The sequence below is a fragment of the Ranitomeya variabilis genome, chromosome 1 (assembly GCF_051348905.1).
Source record: "Ranitomeya variabilis isolate aRanVar5 chromosome 1, aRanVar5.hap1, whole genome shotgun sequence".
NCBI classification, from domain to species: domain Eukaryota; kingdom Metazoa; phylum Chordata; class Amphibia; order Anura; family Dendrobatidae; genus Ranitomeya; species Ranitomeya variabilis.
This window is the reverse complement of record NC_135232.1, coordinates 223,201,495-223,226,588: the sequence shown is the minus strand read 5'-3', so window position 1 is coordinate 223,226,588 and position 25,094 is coordinate 223,201,495. Positions and strand designations below refer to the sequence as shown.

Genomic DNA, 25,094 nt, shown 5'->3' with positions numbered 1-25,094 from the left:
TACTACGTGGCTGGGCAATATACTATGTCACTGGGCAATATACTACATAACTGGGCAATATACTACGTGGCTGGGCAATATACTACGTGGCTGGGCAATATACTACGTGGTTGGGCAATATACTACGTGGACATGCATATTCTAGAATACCCGATGCGTTAGAATCGGGCCACCATCTAGTTCAACATATTTGCCATCCATTTAAAAATTTTCACTGCTCCCTTGACCTTCTTGTGGGGTCTGACGGAAAAATGTTCAGATTTCCCATTGACTTCCATTATATTCATTGCGCAAAATGAACATCCGAGCATTAGAAATTGCTTGGTTCAAGTAACGAGCATCCGAGCATTTTAGTGATCGCTCATCCCTAGTTGTTACCAACATCTGGTGAGAATTTCATGTCAATAGCACCTTTTGAAATATATTTACTTAGAAAATTGGTGACGTGTTCAATACTTATTTCGTTCGCTGTATATGCTGTAACCTTTATGTGTGCTTTATAAATTGAATAAATATTATTATATAAAAATTGCTGTTAAAATCTGCAACTTTCACTGTATGTTCTGAATTTCTCATGCAATGTAGTCCTACTTGTTATGTTTGTCACAGAAACAGTAATTTCACATAGAATCGTTAGGGTATGTGCACACTATGTCTTTTCTTACTGGTGGATTCTGCTTCAAAAATTGTCGCAAAAAATAAACATAACGTGCAGCAATGTAAAAATGACATTGCTGTGCATGTTCTCAGCCTTCTGTCACTTCTCTTAACTTCGTCAGGGTTCGAAAACCATGAAGCGGTTGAAAGAAGTAGCATGTTCATTCTAGCCACCCACAAGTTATAGTAAACATTAAAGAAAAAAGAGACGTCAATGTTGGAGCAGCTGCAAAAACGATGGTATAACCATCAACAAAGCTGCTTCAAGAAAAAAAAAAGGCTGGCCTTTCATGAAGTGTCTTGCCTGGATAAACCTCGATCATCGTCGTAATTAAAATGTCGTATGTACCTACCCTTTGATCAGTGTAATATTTTATATATTTTGGTTTAACTAAGTCGTTTGGGACAGAATATTTAAAAAGGAATTACAGCTCTGTACTGCCAAGTTTTCTTCTTAGGTAGAAGATCTTAGATTAAGAATTTATATTCCATCAATGTGTTAGAAAAACCATTATTAAATTTGATAAATGCAAAAAAGTGTTACCAGAATGGTAAAAATAAATCTGTCAGAAGCTGTGACATTTCCTACATTTACATTTTACCTGTCTGCACCCAGTATGGAGATACAACTCACACACTTTTGGAAAGGATGGATTACAGTGGCATCTTCTTACCAGGGTTTCAAGCCCCATTATCGAAGGATCCTCTGCTCCTGAAGCTGTAAGTATGTGGAATAATGGTATGTGTGGATTTTATATAAAGCAGCCAATGTATATCCATATAACTAATTTAGACGTTTTATGGGATCTTGATGCCAAACACGACCAGGAACAGTAAGCTATGCAAAAGGAAATTACTTGTAGAATATCAGTACCTTCTAAAGCCTTGTATGTCTCAGTTACCTGAAAATATATGTTTTGCTTAGCACAGAATTAAAAGGAACCTGTCATGTAAAATAATGCTATTAACTAGCAGATATAGGGTTAATCTGCAGGTTAATAGCGTTCTGACACCATTCGGAGCCGTCACTGAGGAAATGAACTTTACTCCTCCCGGCAGGCTTGCTCTTTGAGTCATGGGGCTGGCGCCAAAATGGTTTCAGTCACAGCTCTGTGCATAGAGAGCGTTGGCTGTAATCTTGCTCCCGTCACTGACTGACAGCCAGCCTTAGTGCTGAGCCTGCTGTCAGTCAGTGCAGGAGCGTGTTTACAGACATCGCTCTCTATACACAGAGTGGTGACTGAAATTATTCTGGTGACAATAATAAAGTTCATTTCCCCCGCTCTCCGTGCATGTGCCAGGCAGTTTCAAAATGCTATTAACCTGCAGATTAACCCCATCTCTGCAGGTTGATAGCATTATTTTAAATGACAGTTCCCTTTAACTGGTTATTTCTAACTGTTGATAAAACAATAGTAATCTATGTGTATAGATTTTGATCAGATTTCTTCTAAGTCTCCAGCTGATATTGCTGTCATTTGTTAATATCGTAGGCCCAGCTGCAAACTAAATTTCATTGACCACGTGGTGGGAAATCAACCCGATAATGAAATGGTGTCAATTGTTGACTGGTAAATATATCTAACAAAATGGCCATCATACATAAAATCATACAATCAGTGCTTTTATTGCTTGTACAACCTTTGTGCTTTCTTAAAGTTGGACTTGCTCCTCCCTAAACCTATGGACTTAAGGGATTTTCTTGATTTGTAAAATTTTCTTATACTCCTATTTCTCAATTCAGTTTGTCATAGCTCTGTGTATATCAGACATGAAAGATGCTCCTAAATGGGTACTTTCAAGATTGCAAGTTATTCCCTATCCGTAGATAATAGCTTTCATATTTAGAATATCCCTTTAGGCGCATGTGTGCCATCTAAAGCATCCAACCAGGAGATAACTAGATCATCACTCAGAATGCAGTGGGGCTGGGGAGTGTCCAATACAGAGTGCTCAGGGGACTACATTGGGGGACGTTTGTTAATGGTGCGAGTAGGATCAAAACTCATTTTTCTTGGTCTTTCTGACAACAACAACATGTAGGAGAAATAATAGAGAAAACAGTTCTATGCGTAAATCCACTAGTGGGATAAGTTGGACTGATGCAAACTGTGCTCACCTTCGATGGTTGTGCTGACTACGCACAACACTGGACAAGGCATTAGAACACCCCGGACTGCCCCAACCTGCAGACACACAATGCCCAAGGCATGGAGCTGGACCATACGAATAAAGGAAAAGCGGGTTCGCATGGGTGCTAAAAGAAGGAGGCAAGCCAGTGCCAGGTTGGATGAAAATCTTTAATGGTCCATTAAAGTTTTTAATTTGACCTGGCACCGGCTTGTGCCCTCCTTGCAGCGCCTGTGGGGTCCCGTTATTGTGTTTTTGTGTATGATAATAAGAACATACATGTGGGAACCAGACAACTGGCTAGAAGGTATGTCTATGTTGTGGAAGTCCCTTTGGTTTCTTGAGTGTACGACTCTACTATATACTGTTTGTGATCTTTAATATTGTGCCCATTTTACTGCGAAAACCCCATCAGCTTCATGCAACACAAATAATATCTGACCCTTATTTCAATTTTGCAAAGATATTACATTAGGAAGCACTCTCTGGCCCCAGTTCATCATTTACTACACCAGTCTTGATGAAGTCGTGCTCTTCCTAATGATTATGGGGCATTTCTCAACTTGTGTGTGCAAGTAGAAGAAATGGATTCCACTTTTGTCGCGTACATTTTGGTGAATCAGACTGGCTTTGCAGGACCACACACCTTTTCGCCAACTGCCCAGTTTTTAAAAAGTTTGTAGAACGGTCCTAAAATCCGGAAAAGTCTCAAAATGTTTGTGCTACTCGTACCTGAGCAAAATAAATTGCAATATTTCAAGCTATTTCACAGCATAAAAAGTTGGGTAAATGATGAATTGAACCTTCTGTTTTTGTTTTTTTGTTTTTTGCATAGAGCAGCAAGCTCACACTACATTAAATAGTCAAAAATAAAAATTGTTTTGACAATCTAGTGCAAAACGAACAATTATTAATCATAACAATCTATGGTACAAATTTGTCTTAATTTTACTGAGAAAGAGAAACTCCACTCAACCAAAACATTTTTCACAACTTTGTAGGTACCAGAAAAATCTGTTGTTCCATCGCTTTTGGTCTGTAGATGACAAACAACTTTACACAGACTTCAGTGCGCTCCGTTCTATTGTGGTTGCCAACTATGAGGAGACCATCAAGATGCCCATAAATGAGCCAGCTGTAGGAAAGAGGAAATCTCAGATTCAGGTACAAAGTCAATGTGACTGAACAATGTTAAAAAAACAAAATAATGACGTACGCAGATGGCTTACCACTCACGGGGAGAAGAGGGGGAGGCAATATAAAGGCTGATCCATTGCTGCATGCGTCATATGTCCAGAGGAGACATGAAGAACACAGGATATTTAGCATGTAGAAATTAGAAAGTTAATTTGTATTAACATGGCCAATACTAAAATTGGCAATACTTTAGCCAGTAGTGAAAGATTATGGAAGTCTCAACTTTCAGGTGGGTACTGGCTGTCCTTGTAGAAATCCTGGTGTGGAGAATGCTTCGGCCAATGCTGCTTGGAAAAAATATGCTAATAACCTCTCTGTCTATAGATTGATGTCTGTGGTTGATATTTCTAATGGGTAGACATTAATTAATAATAATAATAATCTTTATTTATATAGCGCCAACATATTCCGCAGCACTTTACAGTTTAACAGTTTCAAACACAACAGTCATAGGTAACAACGTTAACAATACAGTAATAAAGCAAAATAAGACAAAATAAGATGACCCTGCTCGTGAGAGCTTACAATCTACAATATTAATTAGTGAGACACTGACGTACAGGGTAGCTACCTGTACGTGGCAGTAGAGAGATGAGTGTTTTCTTCCATCTGGAGGAGAGATAATTTAATACTTGCACTTTAAACCTACATGGTAGCTACCTGCAGGTGGCACTAGAGAGAATAGTTTTCTTCCTCCTGATGGAGAGGTTATTTGCATTTTAAACCTGCATGGTAGCTACCTGTAGGTGGCACTAGAGTGACTACAGTTTTCTTCCTTCTGGAGGAGAGGGAATTTGCATATTTGCACTTAGAAGAAACCTAGAAGCAATATTGTTCAATGCCATCATCATGATTATTATTGTTTTCTCACTATAGGAGTATGTGGAATATTACGGTGGCCCTGGAGTCCAGCACATTGCCTTAAACAGTTCAGATATCATAAGTGCGGTAGGTGTCGTACAGCTTTTTATCAAAATTGTACAGTTTAGATAGAAAAATAAGTCAGTTTAATAAAATTCTCTTGCAGATCACCAACTTAAAAGAAAGGGGTATGGAGTTTATGTCTGTCCCATCCACCTATTATCAGACACTGAGAGAAAATTTGCAAACAGCAAAAATACAAGTAAAAGAAAACCTTGACAAGCTGGAGGTTCGCAGACATTTGACGTTGATAAAATACACTGCGCGTGCGATTCGTTATTAACAATAAGGACTTGTTTTTAGGAACTGAAGATCTTGGTGGATTATGATGAGAAAGGCTATTTGCTGCAGATTTTTACTAAACCAGTCCAAGACAGACCAACCCTGTTTCTTGAAGTCATTCAACGTCATAATCATCAGGTATGTAACTTATGGCAGTTTGGTGAGTAGTAGAAATAGCCAAACGAACAAATACACCCCAGTAGTACCAATTCTTCTGCTCTGTGTCAATGGCAATATCATAATGAAGAAAATTCCCTAAATATTACTAAAAACCACAATTCAACAAAAGTCACAATATCCCCCCTTTATTCTACGTATAAATGCACATTCTATATTGTCTAGCATTCAAAGCCCCCACACACATGAACCTTCAGTGTGGCGCAGTATTCATGTCAATGGGGAAAATTATAGGATATGGGGCTGAAATTTAAATTGACGCTTACTTCACTCTATAGCTCCCTGCACCGTCTCTTGGGTGGAAATCAGTACACACTCATACACAAGATGGCTGGCTGGGACCACTATGTTTGGGGGTCGGGCTGACCATAATCTTTTAGAGTCAATCATTTACCTGGTAGTCATAGCTGCTAATTGTCAGAGTTTCAGAAGCTAGACTTGCAGTGATAAGATGATTGCTAGTGCAGCTTTATCTGAAAGGGATAAAGCAACCCATTTATTAGTATTTTTAAGAGTGGTAAATCCTGCTGTAGCATTTAAAGGGAACCTGACAGTAGGTTCAACCCTCCTAACCCATCTATACACGCACGCAGGTCATAGGAAGCGGAATAAAAGGACACCATGAAATTTGTGATCCAGAGAAATCCACATTTTTCTTATATGTAAATGAGCTGTGGGCCGGATACTGATCTGCATGAGAATCTGTCCCCAGAGGTTATTATAAATGAAAAGGAGATTTTTGAGTACTCACCGTAAAATCTCTTTCTCTTAGCCTCTAATTGGGGGACACAGGACCATGGGTGTTATGCTGCTGTCCACTAGGAGGCGACACTATGCATAATCTGAAAAAGATTAACTGTGGCTCCTCCTCTGCAGTATACACCCCTGGACGGCGTCAGCCTTCTCCAGTTTTGTGCAAAAGCAGTAGGAGGAACGTAACATGAATAACATAATTATGCCTGTAAGAAGGCAACTATGTACGAGCTCAAGAAAACAATATGAGAACTCAACAGTCACAACGGCCCGGAAAGGGCAACAGGGTGGGAGCTGTGTCCCCCAATTAGAGGCTAAGAGAAAGAGATTTTACGGTGAGTACACAAAAATCTCCTTTACTCTGTCGCCTCATTGGGGGACACAGGACCATAGGAAGTCCTAAAGCAGTCCCTGGGTGGGAAGCAATGGACGAATATTGTGCAGACAGGCCCCTATACTTAGGGCACCGCCGCCTGCAGAACACATCTACCCAGGCTCGCGTCCGCTGAGGACTGGGTATGAACCCTGTAGTGTTTAGTAAACGTGTGTAGGCTAGTCCAAGTGGCCGCCTTACACACTTGTTGTGCCGAAGCCTGGTGCCGAATGGCCCAGGAGGCCCCTACCGCCCGTGTAGAGTGTGCCGTAATACCGGCTGGAAGAGGAGAATTTTTAAGGCGGTAGGCCTCTTGTATGGTGGATTTGATCCACCTGGCAAGGGTAGCTTTGGAAGCTGGCAGACCCTTGTGGCCGCCTTCCGGAAGGCGGAAAAGAGAATCAGACCTCCGGAAGGACGCAGTCCTAGACACGTATATATGCAATGCCCTGACAAGGTAAAGCGTATGCAGAGCCTTCTCCACTCTATGAACCGGAAGCGGACAAAGGGATGGTAGTGAAATTTCTTCATTGAGGTGGAAGTTGGACACAACCTTCGGAAGGAAGGATGGGACCGTACGAAGAACTACCTGGTCCTGGTGAAAAACCAGGAAGGGCCGTCTGCAGGAGAGTGCTGTCAGTTCAGACACCCTGCATAGCGAAGTGATTGCCACCAGGAAAACCACCTTCTGGGAGAGAAGGCGGTGCGGGACCTCTTTAAGGGGTTCGAAGGGTGGTTCTTGCAATGCTGTCAGGACCAGGTTGAGGTCCCACATTTCTAGTGGTCGTCTGTAGGGGGGAACCAATCGGGAAACCCCCTGAAGAAAAGTCCTTACTTGCGGCTTGGTAGCAATGTGCCTTTGAAAAAGCACTGAGAGGGCTGACACCTGGCTCTTAAGCGAGCCCAATGACAGCCTGGTCTCCAGAACCGATTGGAGAAAACCAAGTACTTTGGGTAGGGAGTAAGGGAGTGGGGTCTGGCCACGAGATTCGCACCAGGTAAAGAAAGCTTTCCAGGTACGGTAATAAATGTTGGCAGAGGCTGGCTTCCGTGCCCTGATCATGGTTCCAATGACGTCCGGTAAGAGCCCTGCCTGGGATAGAACCCAGGTCTCAAGGGCCACGCCGTCAAACTGACAGCCCCTGAGTTCTGGTGGTAGAACAGGTCTTGTGATATAAGATCGTGGCGGTCGGGGAGACACCAGGGGGTGTCTGCTGTAAGTTGTACGATGTCGGCATACCATGTACTTCTGGGCCAGTTCGGTGCAATTAGGATGGTTGGAACTCCCTCTTGTTTGATCTTCCTCACCACTCTGGATATCAGGAGGAGAGGTGGAAAAATATACAGAAGCTGGAACTGGGTCCAGTCCTGAACCAGAGCGTCTGCTCCGAGCGACCGCGGATCGTGTGTTCTGGCCATGAAGTTGGAGACCTTGGCATTGAAGTGGGATGCCATTAGGTCCACATCCGGGGTCCCCCAGCGATGGCAGATCTGGCGAAAAATTTCGGGATGGATAGACCACTCTCCCGAGTCTATTTCTTGTCGGCTTAGGAAGTCTGCTTCCCAGTTGTCCACACCTGGAATGTGGACCGCCGAGAGAACCGACCCTGTGTCCTCCGCCCAGTGGAGGATATGTGACACTTCTCGCATTGCCTGGGTACTGCGGGTTCCCCCTTGGTGATTGACATATGCCACAGCCGTGGCATTGTCCGACTGTATTCTGATGTGAGAGGCTGCCAGTAAGTGATGACAGGCCCTCAATGCCATGGAGGATGGCACGAATTTCCAGGATGTTGATGGGCATGGTCGCTTCCACTGGGGACCACTTGCCCTGTGCCCTGTAGTGTAGGTGCACTGCACCCCAACCCTTCAGGCTCGCATTGGTGGTCAGAACTTTCCAATGACTTGTGAGAAAGGATTTCCCCTTTGCTAGCGAGGTTGGCTTGAGCCACCAGTGCAGGGACCTCTTGGTTGACGACGTTAGCCGGAACTCCCTGTCAAGAGAGAAAGGGTTCTTGTCCCAGGACTTGAGGATGGCTAGTTGGAGAGGCCTGAGGCGAAACTGGGCAAATGGGACGGCTTCTATTGCTACCCCCATCCTGCCGAGGACTCTCATGGCAAACCGGAGAGATCGATGGGGTTTGCGGAGGAGGGTGCGAACTCCTAGACGGAGAGCCAGGGCCTTGTGCCTAGGAAAGAGCACTAGACCCCTGGAGGTGTTGTATAGCATTCCCAGGAAGGTCAGAGACACTCAGGGTTGGTGATGACCTTTGTAGGTTGACTAACCAGCCCATGCGACTCAGTGTCGATTGTGATTGAGACGCTGAGCTCACAGTCCTTGAAGGTAGGAGCCTTGATGAGTAGATCGTTCAGGTATGGAACGACTACTATGCCTCTGGTGTGGAGGATGTCCATGGTGGCTGCCATGACCTTGGTAAACACTCTGGGAGCCGTGGCGAGTCCGAATGGAAGAGCCACGAACTGGTAGTGGTCCTGGTCGATTGCGATCCTGAGAAAACTCTGACGAGCAGGTGCAATCAGTATATGCAGGTATGCATCTTGTATTTCTATGAAGGCGAGATATTCTCCCTTCTCCATGGACGCAATTAAGGACCGAAGGGGACTCCAGCGGAAGTGACGAACCCGTACATATTTGATGAGTTGTTTTAGGTCCAGTATGGGCCGTACGCTGCCTCCTTTGTTGGGGACTACGAATAGATTGGAGTAGAACCCTCGGAAGCGCCCGGCCGTGGGAACCGGTACTATGACTCCTGCTTGAAGAAGCGATGGAACCGCTTGGTGGAAGGCACGAGCCTTAGCTGGCGGTTTTGGGGGAACAGAGAGGAAGACTCGGTTTGGTGGGTTGGAGGTTGAACACTATCTTGTATCCGGAAGACACTAGTTTCCTGACCCACCTGTCTTCTGTAGTAGGCATCCAGACTTGCTGGAGGAGCAAAGTCGGCCGCCTACGGGTGGGATGTCTTCCGGGGTCCGTGAGTCATGAGGAAAAAGTCTGAGGTTTACCTCCTTTGGACTTTGACTGGCCTGCTTTTAACTGCCAGATCTTGTCCAACCTTTGCGTCGACCATGAATTGTCCCTGTGTGGGGAACGGTTACGATTTTGTGCTGGACGCGAGACGGACCAGCCCGAGGAATTCCGAAAGGATCGGAATCGGTTTTGTTACACGTCTTGTAAGTGCGTATAGGTTTCAGTTGAGGGAGAGAGGTACTCTTCCCCCCCGGTGGCGTTTGATATCATTGTGTCCAACTTTTCACTGAAAGGTCACCCACTGAGATACGGGAGGTGTGTGAGGGACTTCTTTGAGGCTGCGTCCGCTTTCCATTCCGCAGCCAGAGGATACGCCGAATCGGGATGGCGTTTGATGCTATCCCCGCTACGCCCCTTGCTGAATACAGAGCTGCATGAAGCATGTAATCTGCTACAACTGCTATTTGAACCGCTTGGTCCGACAGCTCAGGAGCAGATGCTTGGAGGCCAGCTTGTAAAATTTTTGGCCCAAGCCAGTATGGCCTTGGCAGCCCAAACTGAAGCGAACGCGGGAGCCAGGGAGGCCCCTGCCGCCTCAAAAATTGAACGAGCCATGCATTTCAACTGCCGGTCTGCTGCGTCCCTGAGGGTTGAGCTATCTGGCAGTGAAAGGAGAGTCAGTGCTGCTAGTCTAGAGACTGGGGGGTCCACTTCGGGTGGATCTGTCCATTCCTTGGGGTCCTTCTGTGGGAAAGGGTACCTTGCCTCCAGATATTTGCGATTAGCGAATTTTTTGTCAGGCTGTGAAAGCTGCTCTATAAGAATCGCTTTAAACTCTGGGTGGTTAGAGGAAACCTTAGGCGGCTTCAGAGGTCTTTCAAAGGAAATCCTCTGGTGACAGATTAGAAATGTCTAGCACCCGATGGATGGAAGAGATTATGTCCTCGACTAGCGCTTATTGCTAGGGGGGATTGGGATCAGGGACCCCTCCGTTTCCCTGTCTGAGTCGGAGTCACAGATGCCTTCCAAATCCTGTGTATCCTGAGGCGTCCCCTGCTGGGTGAGCTGGGGAGGAGGCCTTCTCTGGTCGGGGACTGCGGAGATCTGCATTGTCTGCCCCTGGAAGGGGACGGTCTAGATGACTTGGAACTATGGTCTCTCCCTAGAAGGGGATGACCGTGTGCTATGGGATGACACAGATTGACTTGACCTATGGGTCCGCTTGCCTCCTGACCTAGACGTGGATGTGCCAGGTCGTTCTGTTCCGGAGTCAAGCTCTCCCTTTGCTGGGTAGCGGTCATAGCCGTGGCATGAGTCTGCAGAGCCTGAAGCCATGTGGAGGTTTGGTTATCTATAGACTGCGTCATAAATTGCGACCTCTGAGTGACCCATTCCGGCGTGGCATTAGACACTGAGGCATTGGCAGGGGCTTCTTGGGGTTCTGGCGCAGAAGTCTGGATGCAGTCCTGGCAGCACGTTAAATGCTGCCACCTGGAAGAGCAGTCCAGCAGGCAGTACAGAATGCATAATAGCAGTCCTGCCTTGTTCTCTTGGACCTTGAGCCCGGCATAGTGCACAGAGTGCAGAAGGGCTGCGATGCAAAGGACCTTACAGGGGTAGAGAAACCTATAGGGGAGTCTTATAGGTAATATGGATTCACAGCCGAGTAAAACAACCCAGCTGTGATCTTACCCCACCAGTATGCCCCTAGGTCCAGCGCCAAAGATCCACAGTCTTGTGCCCCCCGGAGACTGGCTGGCCTGGTCCTGCAGACCGGGAGATGCAGGGTTAATCTGCAGCAGAAAATGGCCGCCGAGGAGAAGAGGCAGGGGAAGAAGGGGGCGGAGAGCTGAGAAAAAGGCAGCAAAGCTGTGTAAAAAACGCGCCCTTTCTGTCTCGACCCACCCCCTTTATGACACTGTAGAGTGTCATATTTGTCATCTGGGGGACGGGCCGGGGGGCGGAGAGGAGGCGGCGGCTACGTCTAGGCCGAAGCCGGGGCCTAAATTAGATGCCTGATGCCCAGAAAGGCTCCAGGCCGGCGCAGAAGTCCGGGGGGGGGGGAGGAGTGTTAGATCTGAATCGGACCCCCCCGGATTTAAAGGCAGGATAGCGGTGGGGCTGTAAGCGGGAGGGGGGCCCTGTGAAGGGTCCCCCTGAGGCAGTATAGAGCTGGTGCTGCCGCAGAGACAGGGGCGCAGGGAGCCCTGTGTCTGTATGTGCCATGCCTGCCTGCACTCCCCCCGGCCCCGACAGGAGCCCGCACCTGGGCTGGGGTCCCTGGATGCAGGCGCAGTGTGCTGGCCCATTGCTGGGAGCTGTAGAATGCTGCCTGTACAGGCCCTACCTGAGGCGTCTCAACCTAATGCCCCCAGAGGGGGATTAGGGAGGGTGCTGTTGTCACCTTCAGGGGCCTTTATCCTCGCCTCGACCTCAACCCAGAAACCAAAAGGAATTGGGGAAGGAGGGGGAGTCTCGACTTCGAACCAGCACCCGAGGGACTGGGGAAGGAGCGACATGGGGAATAGCCATCTCTACTTCAACCGGGCACCCCGTAATAGGGGGCCGAGGAAGGAGCCATGCCGGAGTCTCACAGGAGACCCACTTTTCTTCATCTGTAATCCGTCGGAAAAAAACAGAGTAAAAAAAAAAATCTTAGGTGTGCCTCCTATGCGATACTAAGCAAAAACTGGAGGAGGCTGACTCCGTCCAGGGGTGTATACTGCAGAGGAGGAGCCACAGTTAATCTTTTTCAGATTATGCATAGTGTCACCTCCTAGTGGACAGCAGCATAACACCCATGGTCCTGTGTCCCCCAATGAGGCAACAGAGTAAGGAGGCATAAGCAGTGCGAGACTTTTAATAACTAACAGTTCTGATCTCACTGCAGAGGCATGTGATGATGAGTGCCGACAGTACAGCAGAGGTGAACCTTGTCTCATTACAAATATTTGCAGCAGCACTTCTCTCCTAGTGTTGCCTACTCTGCTCCAGAGCTATGCCTTATTACAGCCAACACAGTACAGCAGAGTTGAACCTTGTCTCATTACAAATACAACAAGCACATTTGGAGTTGTCCTCTCACAAAACGGTCAGCTCTGCTGTACTGCCCTTTCCCTACGACTACCTGTGACTTGGAAGCTGAAGCACATTAAATATTATCAGATATTAAACTGATACCAAACATTGTTTAAATCTTAGGCTCTGGTCACACTACTGTATCCATTTTACCCCTATTACCATCAGGTTTCTGGTGCTAGTGACGGCAGTAATAGCTTTACATTCCAAGCTATCCCAGCCATCAAAAATACTTAAGCAGCGATGGAAAGAGAAAAAGTGTAAACACAGTCTCAGCACAAATATATCCATGTACAATATCTAACAACTTTACTTTACTTTATATTTTAGGGATTTGGAGCTGGAAATTTCAAGTCACTATTTGAAGCGATTGAACAGGATCAGGCAGCACGAGGAAACCTCACAGTACTAACTGCAAATGGGGAAATGGAAAGCCTGTAGGGTGGCGCAGACTATGTATGTGAATGACTACAGAAAATATATGTTATATTAGTAGATTATGAAAAATAAAAGCATTTTAACTAGGTGGAAATTTACTTTAAAGGTCCACACAGCCTATGTACACGTGATCTATTGAATAACTGGCTCTACTAGGAATTTTTGGGAGAGTTGCATGACATATACAGTATATCATATTGTAAAGGTGACCCTATATGTAAACTAGATTATATTTAAAGGAAACCGATAAGCAATATTTTAGGGGGGGGGGCAACCAGAGGTAGTGATGTAAATGTCACCATGTCATACCAATCTGTACTTTTACTCATATGGAATTTAGACTGCAAGTGCACTGGACATGGCAAGAGCACTTGCGGTCCTCGGCTGCTATTCAGTTCTTGCAGTCTAGCGCGGTCAATGGCTGCTTGATTAGCAGCAGAGATAGAAGCTCTCGAGGCGTGGACAACTGAAGAGGAGCTGTAGTGTGCAAGTGCACCGGCCATTCCCAGTGCACTTGCAGTATAATATATAGTTGGCTAAAAGAATGGATTGGATTTATTTGAAATGTAGTAATGGATCAGGACAATTTCAATTGCTGAATATACATATATATATTTTATATATCACTACATATATTCGCCCCATTAAAAACGTTGTTGACAAGTTCCTTTTAACAAGACAAATTAGTTATGAAGCTGTACAACCTCCCAATGCTTTTAGAAAGGTATTAAAACTTCTTTATAACAGAAATTTCAAGTATATGACCAGAAAAAGTGTGAGATGTGATATTATCCACTAAGAGTATATAACAAAGATGTTACTTATTTATTTATATCAAGACTACAAGTCTATTAGCTTTTCATTCGAGCAGCAAGTATGTGCTCTAGAGCGGATTCCAGGAAATTGCAACCAGTCGGCCATTGATGATTAAACAAGCTAGAAGTTATACTTTTGAGAAATATTGCTTCAATTGAACAACCATATTTGATTTTCTCTGCAGTGAACAAACTTTTCCATTAATAACCTTATTAATTGCGATTAGATGCAACTGAGGTTAGCCGTTTTAGTATTGAGAATAACAATATTTGCCACTTTTCTGGTAAAATAAATAATATTAATAAACTGATTCCTGACGTTTTTTTTTTGTTTTTTTTCATCTGAAGCAGCATATTGTACTTTAACCCCTTTACCCCCAAGGGTGGTTTGCTCGTTAATGACCAGGCCAATTTTTACAATTCTGACCACTGTCCCTTTATGAGGTTATAACTCTGGAACGCTTCAACGGATCCTGGTGATTCTGACACTGTTTTCTCGAGACATATTGTACTTCATGGTAGTGGTAAAATTTCTTTGATATTACCTGTGTTTATTTGTGAAAAAAACAGAAATTTGGTGAAAATGTTGAAAATTTCGCAATTTTCCAACTTTGAATTTGTATGCAATTAAATCACAGAGATATGTCACACAAAATACTTAATAAGTATAATTTCCCACATGTCTACTTTACATCAGCACAATTTTGGAACCAAATTTTTTTTTTTGTTAGGGAGTTATAAGGGTTAAAAGTTGACCAGTAATTTCTCATTTTTACAACACCATTTTTTTTTAGGGATCACATCTCATTTGAAGTCATTTTGAGTGGTCTATATGATAGAAAATAACCAAGTGTGACACCATTCTAAAAACTGCACCCCTCAAGGTGCTCAAAACCACACTCAAGAAGTTTATTAACCCTTCAGGTGTTTCACAGGAATATTTGGAATGTTTAAATAAAAATGAACATTTAACTTTTTTTCACAAAAAATTTACTTCAGCTCCAATTTGTTTTATTTTACCAAGGATAACAGGAGAAAATGGACCCCAAAAGTTGTTGTACAATTTGTCCTGAGTACGCCGATACCCCATATGTGGGGGTAAACCACTGTTTGGGTGCATAGCAGAACTCGGAAGCGAAGGAGCGCCATTTGACTTTTCAATGCAAAATTGACTGGAATTGAGATGGGACGCCATGTTGCGTTTGGAGAGCCCCTGATGTGCCTAAACAGTGAAACCCCCCACAAGTAACACCATTTTGGAAAGTAGACCCTCTAAGGAACTTATCTAGATGTGTGGTGAGCACTTTGACCCATTAAGTGATTCACAGAAGTTTATAATGCAGAGCCGTAAAAATAAAAAATCATATTTTTTCACAAAAATTATCTTTTCGCCCCCAATTTTTTATTTTCCCAAGGGTAAGAGAAGAAATTGGACCCCAAAGGTTGTTGTACAATTTGTCCTGAGTACGCTGATACCCCATATGTGGGGGTAAACCACTGTTTGGGCGCATGGGAGAGCTCGGAAGGGAAGGAGCGCCGTTTGACTTTTCAATGCAAAATTGACAAGAATTGAGATGGGATGCCATGTTGCGTTTGGAGAGCCACTGATGTGCCCAAACAGTAGAAACCCCCCACAAGTGACCCCATATTGGAAACTAGACCTCCCAATGAACTTATCTAGATGTGTTGTGAGAACTTTGAACCCCCAAGTGTTTCACTACAGTTTATAACGCAGAGCCGTGAAAATAAAAATTCTTTTTTTTTCCACAAAAATTATTTTTTAGCCCCCAGTTTTGTATTTTTCCAAGGGTAATAGGAGAAATTGGACCCCAAAAGTTGTTGTCCAATGTGTCCTGAGTACGCCGATAACCCATATGTTGGGGTAAACCCCTGTTTGGGCGCACGGCAGAGCTCGGAAGCGAAGGAGCACTGTTTTACTTTTTCAACGCAGAATTGGCTGGAATTGAGATCGGACCTAAACAGTGGAAACCCCCCAATTATAACTGAAACCCTAATCCAAACACATCCCTAGCCCTAATCCCAACAGTAACCCTAACCACACCCCTAACCCCAACCCTATTCCCAACTGTAAATGTAATCCAATCCCTAACTTTAGCCCCAACCCTAACCCTAACTTTAGCCCCAACCCTAACTGTAGCCTTAACCCTAGCCCCAACCCTAACTCTTGCCCTAACCCTATCCCTAATGGGAAAATGGAAATAAATACATTTTTGTAATTTTTTAATTTTTCGCTAACTAAGGGGGTGATGAAGGGGGGCTTGATTTACTTTTTAGCGGATTTTTATGATTGGCAGCCGTCACACACTGAAAGACGCTTTTTATTGCAAAAAATAGTTTTTGCGTTACCACATTTTGAGAGCTATAATTTTTCCATATTTTCATCCACAGAGTCATGTGAGGTCTTGTTTTTTGCGAGACGATTTGACGTTTTTATTGGTAACATTTTCGGGCACATGACATTTTTTGATCGCTTTTTATTCCGATTTTTAAGAGGCAGAATGACCAAAAACCAGCTATTCATGAATTTCTTTTGGGGGAGGCGTTTATACCGTTCCGCGTTTGGTAAAATGGATAAAGCAGTTTTTTATTCAGTCGTCATGACAGCACTAACGAGAGAGGGGATCCGCCCTTCAGGGACAGGAAACCTACAGAGATAAAAGGGCGGCACCTCTCTCCCGCATCAGTTGGTTTCCTGTCCCTGACAGGGGACCCTGCAGAGGCCTTTGGAAGAAAGGCGAAGAAATTTTGACCCAGGTCCGACTCACCGATCCTGGAGGCGGGATGGCCCCTTCCCCGGTGTTGATCGCGACACTGGAAGTGCCGCACCACAGAGGGCTGTGGGGGTAGGCAACAGCACGGCAGGAGCAGCCTTCAGGGGGAGTGCTGTCTCCAGGGGTGTCCCATCGCCAGGTACGCGTGAGTATACTGTGGGAGGCCCTCCATTCCCTGGCGTCCCCTCTCACCGGCGTTCTAAACGGTACCCACATCGCAGCAGCGGTACTCTTACGGCCGGCACTACACTGGAGCGTCCCCTCTCATCGGCGTCTAAACAACACACACAGCGCGGCAGCGGTACTCTTACTGCCGGCACTGCGCTGGAGCGTTCCCTCTTCACCGGCATCCTAAGCAGCACGAGCGCTGCGTTCAGCGTCCAGGAAGCGTCGCACCGGAGGTGACGCACATAGGGGGGCGGGGCTTAATTCGGCAGCAGGCAATGACGCTCGGCGCATGCGCAGTGCGTCGCGCTGGGGAAAACATGGCGGCGCCCGTCGGTCTCTTTTGTATAGTCGGCGTGCGGGGATTTTTCGGATATTTCGGGCGGCGCTGCTTCCAGACGAGGATCGTGGTGCCATTGGCGGGGGTCTTGGAAGGGGAGGGGCCTCCCACACACCAGATTGTACCAGGCAGTTCACCGGAATTGGCCGGCTGTCCCCCATCAGGGGGAGGTACCTTTAGGGGGCCGGCTATTTAAGGATTCAATGATGGCTGCTTCATGCTTCATGTCCATTGTTACAATGGAGTCTCAGGAGCAGGACCAGTTGCCTTCTGCGCAGCAGTGTTTAACCCTGGAGAAGCCCCATGCAGCGAACACCCAGCGACGTTCTAGTGGCAGTAGTCGTCCTGGAGGTAAAGCTGATCAATCTGATAAAGCCGGAAAGTCCTCGAGCCGGATGGATATTGCTTCGGTGGAGAGGATCCCCCCGCAATCTTCGGTACCATTTGGACACTGTAGGGGTAAGTGATCATCGTGAAAGTTCACTTAGTGATTGGTGTCCCTCCTTATTCCCTCTTTTTACATCAGGGAAAAAAGCGGTCCTCTAAATCCAAGCACAAGGAATGTGCAGAATGTGGTATTCCTCTCCCTGACGAATACGTTAAGAGACTATGTGGTCCGTGTATCCAGCGTCTAATAGCGGAAGAAACACCAGATTTCGCTTCTAGTCTAAGACAGATTGTTAGACAGGAGATTAGAAGCTCTACAAGATCTCAATCTCATAGGGGGTCTAAAATAACAGACCCTGGATCCCCAAGTTCACATGAGGATAGTGACTTAGGAGATCTGAAGTCGGAAGTCTCTCTCTCGTCAGTATCCTCCTCAGGTTCTGAATACGAACATTCTTGTTTTTCTTTTGACCGCATAGACCGCCTAGTTAAAGCGGTAAATAATACAATTGGGATTGAGCAGACGACACCAGAGAGATCCATGCAGGATGTCATGTTCCGAGGTCTGGACCGTAAATCCCGCCGATGCTTTCCGGTAGTGGAGAAAGTTAGCGCCCTAATTTCCAGAGAATGGAAAAAAACGGAAAGAAAAGGTTCTCTTCCTCCATCCTTCAAACGGAAGTATCCGTTCGAGGAGTCTGCTTCGGCCACGTGGGATAAAGCCCCGAAGCTTGATGCGGCTGTTGCCAAGGCTTCAAAAAAGTCCTCTCTACCGTTTGAGGATCTTGGTACTTTAAAGGATCCACTGGACAGGAGGGCAGATGTGTTTCTCAAAGGGGCCTGGGAAACTTCAGCAGGGGCTCTCAGACCATCAATCGCTGCCACCTGCACGGCACGGTCTATGATGGTGTGGTTGGATAGCCTGGAGAGTCAGCTGAAGGACAAAACGCCGAGAGATGAAATATTATCCTCCCTCTCTATGATTCAGGGCGCTGCGGCTTACCTTGCTGACGCTTCAGCGGACTCAGTTAAATTGGCGGCTAGGTCGGCCGCGCTCTCTAATTCAGCCCGTAGAGCAATCTGGCTGAAATGTTGGCAAGGAGACATGCAGGCCAGATCCAAATTGTGCAACATCCCGTGTGTGGGAGAACACCTATTCGGTCCGGTTCTGGACGAATTATTAGAAAAAGCGGGAGACAGTAAGGAACGGTTTCCCTACCTCGGTAGGTCTTCTTACAGAAGAGGCACTAATAGGAGGTGGTTTGATCGAACAAGACCAAATAGACAAAGATCCAGATATGATGCCAACAAAAAGAAAGGTAGAGGCTACATGTTTAGCTCCTTTAGAGACAACAGGAAGCCACAATGACTGGCGGACCGGGTAGGAGGCAGGCTTCTAGCCTTCTATCCGGCATGGCGTACTATATCCAATAGCCCGTGGGTCTTGAACATTGTGGAGTCTGGTTTAAAGTTTGACTTTCGATTCACTCCTGACGACAGGTTTCTGGTAACACCATTGCGTTCTTCCTCCACAGAACAGCTGGCGTTAGAGAGTGAGGTCCAGGAACTCCAACAGAAAGGCGTTTTGGTGGAGGTTCCTGAAATACAGAGGGGTAAAGGATTCTATTCTCCCCTCTTCTTGATTAAGAAGCCAGATAACACTTTTCGCACAATTATAAACCTGAAAGGCCTAAATAGTTTTTTGTGGATCCCGTCATTTAAAATGGAGTCGGTCAAGTCTGCAATAAAGTTATTGTTTGGCGGGTGCTTTATGGTCGTCTTGGATCTGAAAGACGCGTATTATCACGTCCCCATACACGTAGATCACCAGTGTTATCTAAGAGTTGCAGTCCTCTTAGGAGAATCAGTAAGACACTTCCAATACAGGGCACTCCCCTTTGGTGTTGCGGTGGCCCCTCGGGTGTTCACTAAAATAATGGTGGAGGTTATGGCGCATCTTCATGAGCAGGATATTCTCATAGTTCCATATCTCGATGACCTATTAATAATAGGAAACTCCGAATCACACTGCACGTCCCAACTACACAAAGTAATCGCAGCCTTGCAAAGGTTGGGGTGGATAATCAATTTTAAAAAGTCACGGTTGCAGCCTCTAGAGATTCAAGAATTCTTGGGTCTCATATTGGACTCAAGGTTACAAGAATGCCGTCTACCTGACGTTAAGTTGGAAAAGATCCAACGACAGATTCTTGGAGTGATTGCTAATCCAGTTATAACATTGAGGGGAGCAATGTCACTGTTAGGCTCACTCACGTCGTGCATCCCGGCAGTACGATGGGCCCAGTACCACACCAGGGTCCTACAGTGGGAGGTTCTGTACAACACTCGTCGGTTAGAAGGTCACTTGGACAGTTTTCTTTCCTTGTCAATTGCCACTATTCAGTCCTTACGTTGGTGGTTACACGCTCCAAACCTTCGTAAGGGGGTACCCTGGATAAACCACATATCACGAGTATTAACCACAGACGCTAGCCCCACGGGATGGGGGGCGCATATGGGCGAGATGTGGGTCCAGGGGGTTTGGTCACCCTCCGAACAGAGTTTGTCATCTAACCTCAAAGAGTTGTTGGCCGTAGAACGAGCTCTGAGATATTTCCTTATATCCTTACAGGACCATCACGTCAGAATATTCTCAGACAATCAGGTAACGGTAGCTTACGTTAACCACCAAGGGGGAACCCGATCCAGGTCCTTAATGGAGGTATCGGGTCGTATCTTACAGATAGCCGAGAATCATCTACGGTCACTAACATCACTGCACATAAAGGGGAAGCACAACGTTGTAGCCGACTTTCTAAGTCGCAGAAAGCTCGGGCAAGGAGAGTGGGTGCTCAATCAGACCATCTTCGATCAGATCACCCATCGTTGGGGATACCCACAAATAGACCTCTTCGCCAACAAAGAAAACAAAAAATGTCGTCGATTTTGTTCCCTAAATCCCAGAGACAATCCGGTGGCGGTGGACGCTCTCCTGATTCCTTGGCACTTCGAAACAGCCTATGCCTTTCCCCCGTTGAACTTGATCCTGATAGTCCTCAGAAAGATTCGGGAGGACAGAGCTCATGTGATTCTGATAGCTCCATTCTGGCCCAAGAGGCCGTGGTTTCCTTGGTTGAGGAAAATGTCCATTTCTCAACCATGGATTCTCCCAGAACTCCCAGACCTCCTCTCACAGGGTCCGATCTTCCATCCACGAGTGGCCAGTTTACATCTGACGGCGTGGGATTTGAAGGGTCATTATTAAGAAAAAAGGGATTTTCTGAGGGACTTATTAATACCCTATTAAAAAGCAGAAAAAACTCCACTACAAATATTTATGTAAGAATCTGGAGAAAATTCCTTTCAGTCTCAGGATCGGTTATCAGTCAGAAAGCTAGTATTCCAAAGATCTTGGGAGTTCCTGCAGAAAGGTCTCGAAATGGGGCTAGCTACAAGCACCCTCAGAGTCCAAGTTTCAGCCTTGGGGGCACTGTATAATTGTGGGTTAGCTAAAAATTATTGGATTGCTCGGTTTATTAAAGCGGCCGCTAGATCAAGACCCATCGTTAAGAATAAACTAGCCCCGTGGGACTTAAACTTAGTCCTCTCAGCGTTAACGGAACCCCCCTTTGAGCCTTTAGAATCTGCATCTATAAAGATCCTGTCCTTAAAAACTGCTCTTTTGATTGCTCTTACGTCAGCTAGGAGAGTTAGTGATTTGCAGGCCCTCTCTAGACTAACTCCATATATGCAGATTAGAGAAGATAGAGTAGTATTAAGAACGGATCCCCTCTATCTCCCAAAAGTAGCATCTAGGTTCCACAGACTCCAGGAGATAAATCTCCCTACCTTTTGTCCTAATCCTAAAAACCCAAAGGAACTCAAACTCCATACATTAGATGTCAAAAGATGCCTTCTTAAATATATTTCTTTAACAGATCCCTGGAAAAAAGACAATTCCCTGTTTATATCCTATCAGGGAGTCAAAAAAGGGTTTAGTGTCCAAAAACACCTTGAGTAGATGGATTAGGGAGGCAATTTCTCTGGCTTATTCAGCAGGTGGCCTAGAAGTCCCGGAAGGCGTAAAGGCTCATTCCACTCGTGCCATGGCATCTTCCTGGGCAGAGAGATCGGAGGTGTCAATTGAGGACATATGTAAGGCGGCCACATGGTCATCTCCGTCTACTTTCTTGAATCATTATAGATTAGATCTTGGTAGCTCCAATGATCTCACATTTGGTAGAAGGGTGCTGGAAGCAGTAATCCCACCCTAATACTCTTTTCTCTGTAATTCTCTCGTTAGTGCTGTCATGACGACTGAATAAATACTCAAGCTACTTACCAGGTAGCGGTGTTTTTCAGGAGTCCATGACAGCACTCCTATATTCCCTCCCTTTCTACTGGTATGGTTTTCTTCACGATAAGTATATTCTCATGTAGGTTAATTTTCTACAAAATTTAGTCACAAGGTGAAATGTGTTAAGATATTTATGTGTTACTAATCAATGGAGGTCCTCTCATGCTCTGTAATCCAACTGATGCGGGAGAGAGGTGCCGCCCTTTTATCTCTGTAGGTTTCCTGTCCCTGAAGGGCGGATCCTCTCTCTCGTTAGTGCTGTCATGGACTCCTGAAAAACACCGCTACCTGGTAAGTAGCTTGAGTATATTCTTCGGGACAGTACGATTACAGTGATACCTCATTTATATAATTTTTTTATGTTTTGGTGCTTTTATACGATAAAAACTATTTTATAGAAAAAATAATTATTTTTGCATCGCTTTATTCTGAGGACTATAACTTTTTTATTTTTTCTTTGATGACGCTGTATGGCGGCTCGTTTTTTGCGGGACAAGATGACGTTTTCAGCGGTACCATGGTTATTTATATCTGTCTTTTTGATTGCGTGTTATTCTCCTTTTTCTTTGGCGGTATGATAATAAAGCGTTGTTTTTTGGCTCGTTTTTCTTTTTTTTTTTTTTTAAGGTGTTCACTGAAGGGGTTAACTAGTGGGACAGTTTTATAGGTCGGGTCGTTACGGATGCGGCGATACTAAATATGTGTACTTTTATTGTTTTTTTTAATTTAGATAAAGAAATGTATTTATAGGAACAATGTATATATATATTTTTTTAAAAAAAATTTGGGAATTTTTTTTTTTTTTACACATGTGAATATATATTTTTTTTTTACACTATAACATTGCCCCGGGGGGGCGCATGATGTTATAGTGTAAGATCTCCGATCCGACACTTTGCTGCGCACTGTGTCAGATCAGCGATCTGAGGTGCAGATTCAGGCTTCCCGGCGCCTGCTCTGAGCAGGCGCTGTGAAGCCACGTCCCTGCAGGACCCGGATGCTGTGGCCATCTTGGATCCGGGCCTGCTGCAGGGAGGAGGTAAGAGACCCTCGCAGCAACGCGATCACATCGCGTTGCTCCGGGGGTCTCCGGGAAGCCCTCTCAGGGAGCCCCCTCCCTGCGCGATGCTTCCCTATACCACCGGAACACTGCGATCATGTTTGATCGCAGTGTGCCGGAGGTGGTCCGTGACCCCTCCTGGCACATAGTGCCGGATGTCAGCTGCGATAGTGAGTCAGTCAGTCACGGGGGGAGCGCGGCTGATCGTGCTGGACGTACTATTCCGTCCTTGGGAAGTAATGCCCACCCCACATGGACGGAATAGTACATCCAATGGCAGAAAGGGGTTAAAAGATTCACAGCTCTGATGAGTAATAAGAGCTTAGATGTGTGATAGCACAAGCTGTACAGGACGTCTGAAATACAAGTCATGTACCTGTCTCAGTGGCTCTTGTTCTACCCTTCACTTATACTCTCCATATCTATTTATAATTGACGCTGCATAGAAACACAAATCTGAGAATCTGTCAGCACAGAATGACGGTTCAAACCCAGCACTGGCACTTGTTAGACTCTTGAAAAAGGCCGAGGAGTTTAATGCACCTTTCCACTTACTTGTCTCCCTTTATCTCCACCCTCATCTTCTTTGTTGACAACTATAGCTTTACAGGAGCCGGATGAGGGTGGAAATACAGTACAGACCAAAAAATTGGACACACCTTCTCATTTAAAGATTTTTCTGTATTTTCATGACTGTGAAAATTGTACATTAACACTGAAGGCATCAAAACTATGAATTAACACATGTGGAATTATATACTTAACAAAAAAGTGTGAAACAGCTGAAATTATATCTTATATTCTAGGTTCTTCAAAGTAGCCACCTTTTGCTTTGATGACTGCTTGCACACTCTTGGCATTCTCTTGATGGGCTTCAAGAGGTAGTCACCGAGAATGGTCTTCCAACAATCTTGAAGGAGTTCCCAGATATGCTTAGCACTTGTTGGCCCTTTTGCCTTCACTCTGCGGTCCAGCTCACCCCAAACAATCTCGATTGGGTTCAGGTCTGGTGACTGTAGAGGCCAGGTCATCTGGCGTAGCACCCCATCACTCTCCTTCTTGGTCAAATAGCCCTCACACAGCCTGGAGGGGTGTTTGGGGTCATTGTCCTGTTGAAAAATAAATGATGGTCCATCTAAACACAAACCGGATGGAATAGCATGCCTCTGCAAGATGCTGTGGTAGCCATGCTGGTTTAGTATGCCTTTAATTTTGAAAAAATCCCCAACAGTGTCACCAGCAAAGCACCCCCACACCATCACACCTCCTCCTCCATGCTTCACGGTGGGAACCACGCATGTAGAGTCCATCCGTTCACCTTTTCTGCGTCACACAAAGACACGGTGGTTGGAACCAAAGATCTCAAATTGGGACTCATCAGAACAAAGCACAGATTTCCACTGGTCTAATGTCCATTCCTTGTGTTCTTTAGCCCAAATAAGTCTTGCCTGCTTGTTTGCCTGTCCGTAGCAGTGGTTTCCTAGCAGCTATTTTACCATGAAGGCCTGCAGCACAAAGACTCCTCTCAACAGTTGTTGTAGAGATGTGTCTGCTGCTAGAACTCTGTGTGGCATTGACCTGGTCTCTAATCTGAGCTGCTGTTAACCTGCAATTTCTGAGGCTGGTGACTCGGATAAACTTACCCTCAGAAGCAGAGGTGACTCTTGGTCTTCCTTTCCTGGGGCAGTCCTTATGTGAGCCAGTTTCTTTGATGGTTTTTGCAACTGCACTTGGGGGCACTTTCAAAGTTTTACAAATTTTTCGGACTGACTGACCTTCATTTCTTAAAGTAATGATGGCCACTCGTTTTTCTTTACTTAGCTGCTTTTTTCTTGCCATAATACAAATGCTAACAGTCTATTCAGTAGGACTATGAGCTGTGTATCCACCAGACTTCTGCACAACACAACTGATGGTCCCAACCCCATTTATAAGGCAAGAAATCCCACTTATTAAACCTGACAGGGCACACCTGTGAATTGAAAACCATTCCCGGTGACGACCTCTTGAAGCTCATCAAGAGAATGCCAAGAGTGTGCAAAGCAGTCATCAAAGCAAAAGGTGGCTACTTTGAAGAACCTAGAATATAAAGACATTTTCAGTTGTTTCACACTTTTTTGTTAAGTATATAATTCCACATGTCTTAATTCATAGTTTTGATGCCTTCAGTGTGAATGTACAAT

The 25,094-nt window shown here is 45.3% G+C and overlaps 2 protein-coding genes across 2 annotated transcripts in view; both read left to right on the top strand.

Moving 5' to 3' along the window:
• HPD (4-hydroxyphenylpyruvate dioxygenase) overlaps nucleotides 1-14,121 on the top strand; it is an 84,791-nt gene extending 70,670 nt beyond the window's left edge. The window contains exons 8-14 of the mRNA XM_077293128.1: nucleotides 1,274-1,377; nucleotides 2,151-2,228; nucleotides 3,789-3,951; nucleotides 4,861-4,932; nucleotides 5,012-5,134; nucleotides 5,209-5,325; nucleotides 12,888-14,121. Coding sequence (XP_077149243.1) covers nucleotides 1,274-1,377; nucleotides 2,151-2,228; nucleotides 3,789-3,951; nucleotides 4,861-4,932; nucleotides 5,012-5,134; nucleotides 5,209-5,325; nucleotides 12,888-12,998 — 768 coding nt within the window. The 3' untranslated portion in view covers nucleotides 12,999-14,121. The remainder of the gene's footprint in view (nucleotides 1-1,273; nucleotides 1,378-2,150; nucleotides 2,229-3,788; nucleotides 3,952-4,860; nucleotides 4,933-5,011; nucleotides 5,135-5,208; nucleotides 5,326-12,887) is intronic.
• A 5,307-nt stretch (nucleotides 14,122-19,428) lies between these two features.
• Nucleotides 19,429-24,352, top strand: LOC143793998 (uncharacterized). Its single transcript, XM_077280910.1, has 3 exons — nucleotides 19,429-20,159; nucleotides 20,238-20,579; nucleotides 24,344-24,352. Exons 1-3 carry the CDS (start codon nucleotides 19,431-19,433, stop codon nucleotides 24,350-24,352), a joined length of 1,080 nt encoding a protein of 359 aa, XP_077137025.1. The 5' UTR covers nucleotides 19,429-19,430.
• The last annotated feature ends 742 nt before the right edge of the window (nucleotides 24,353-25,094 follow it).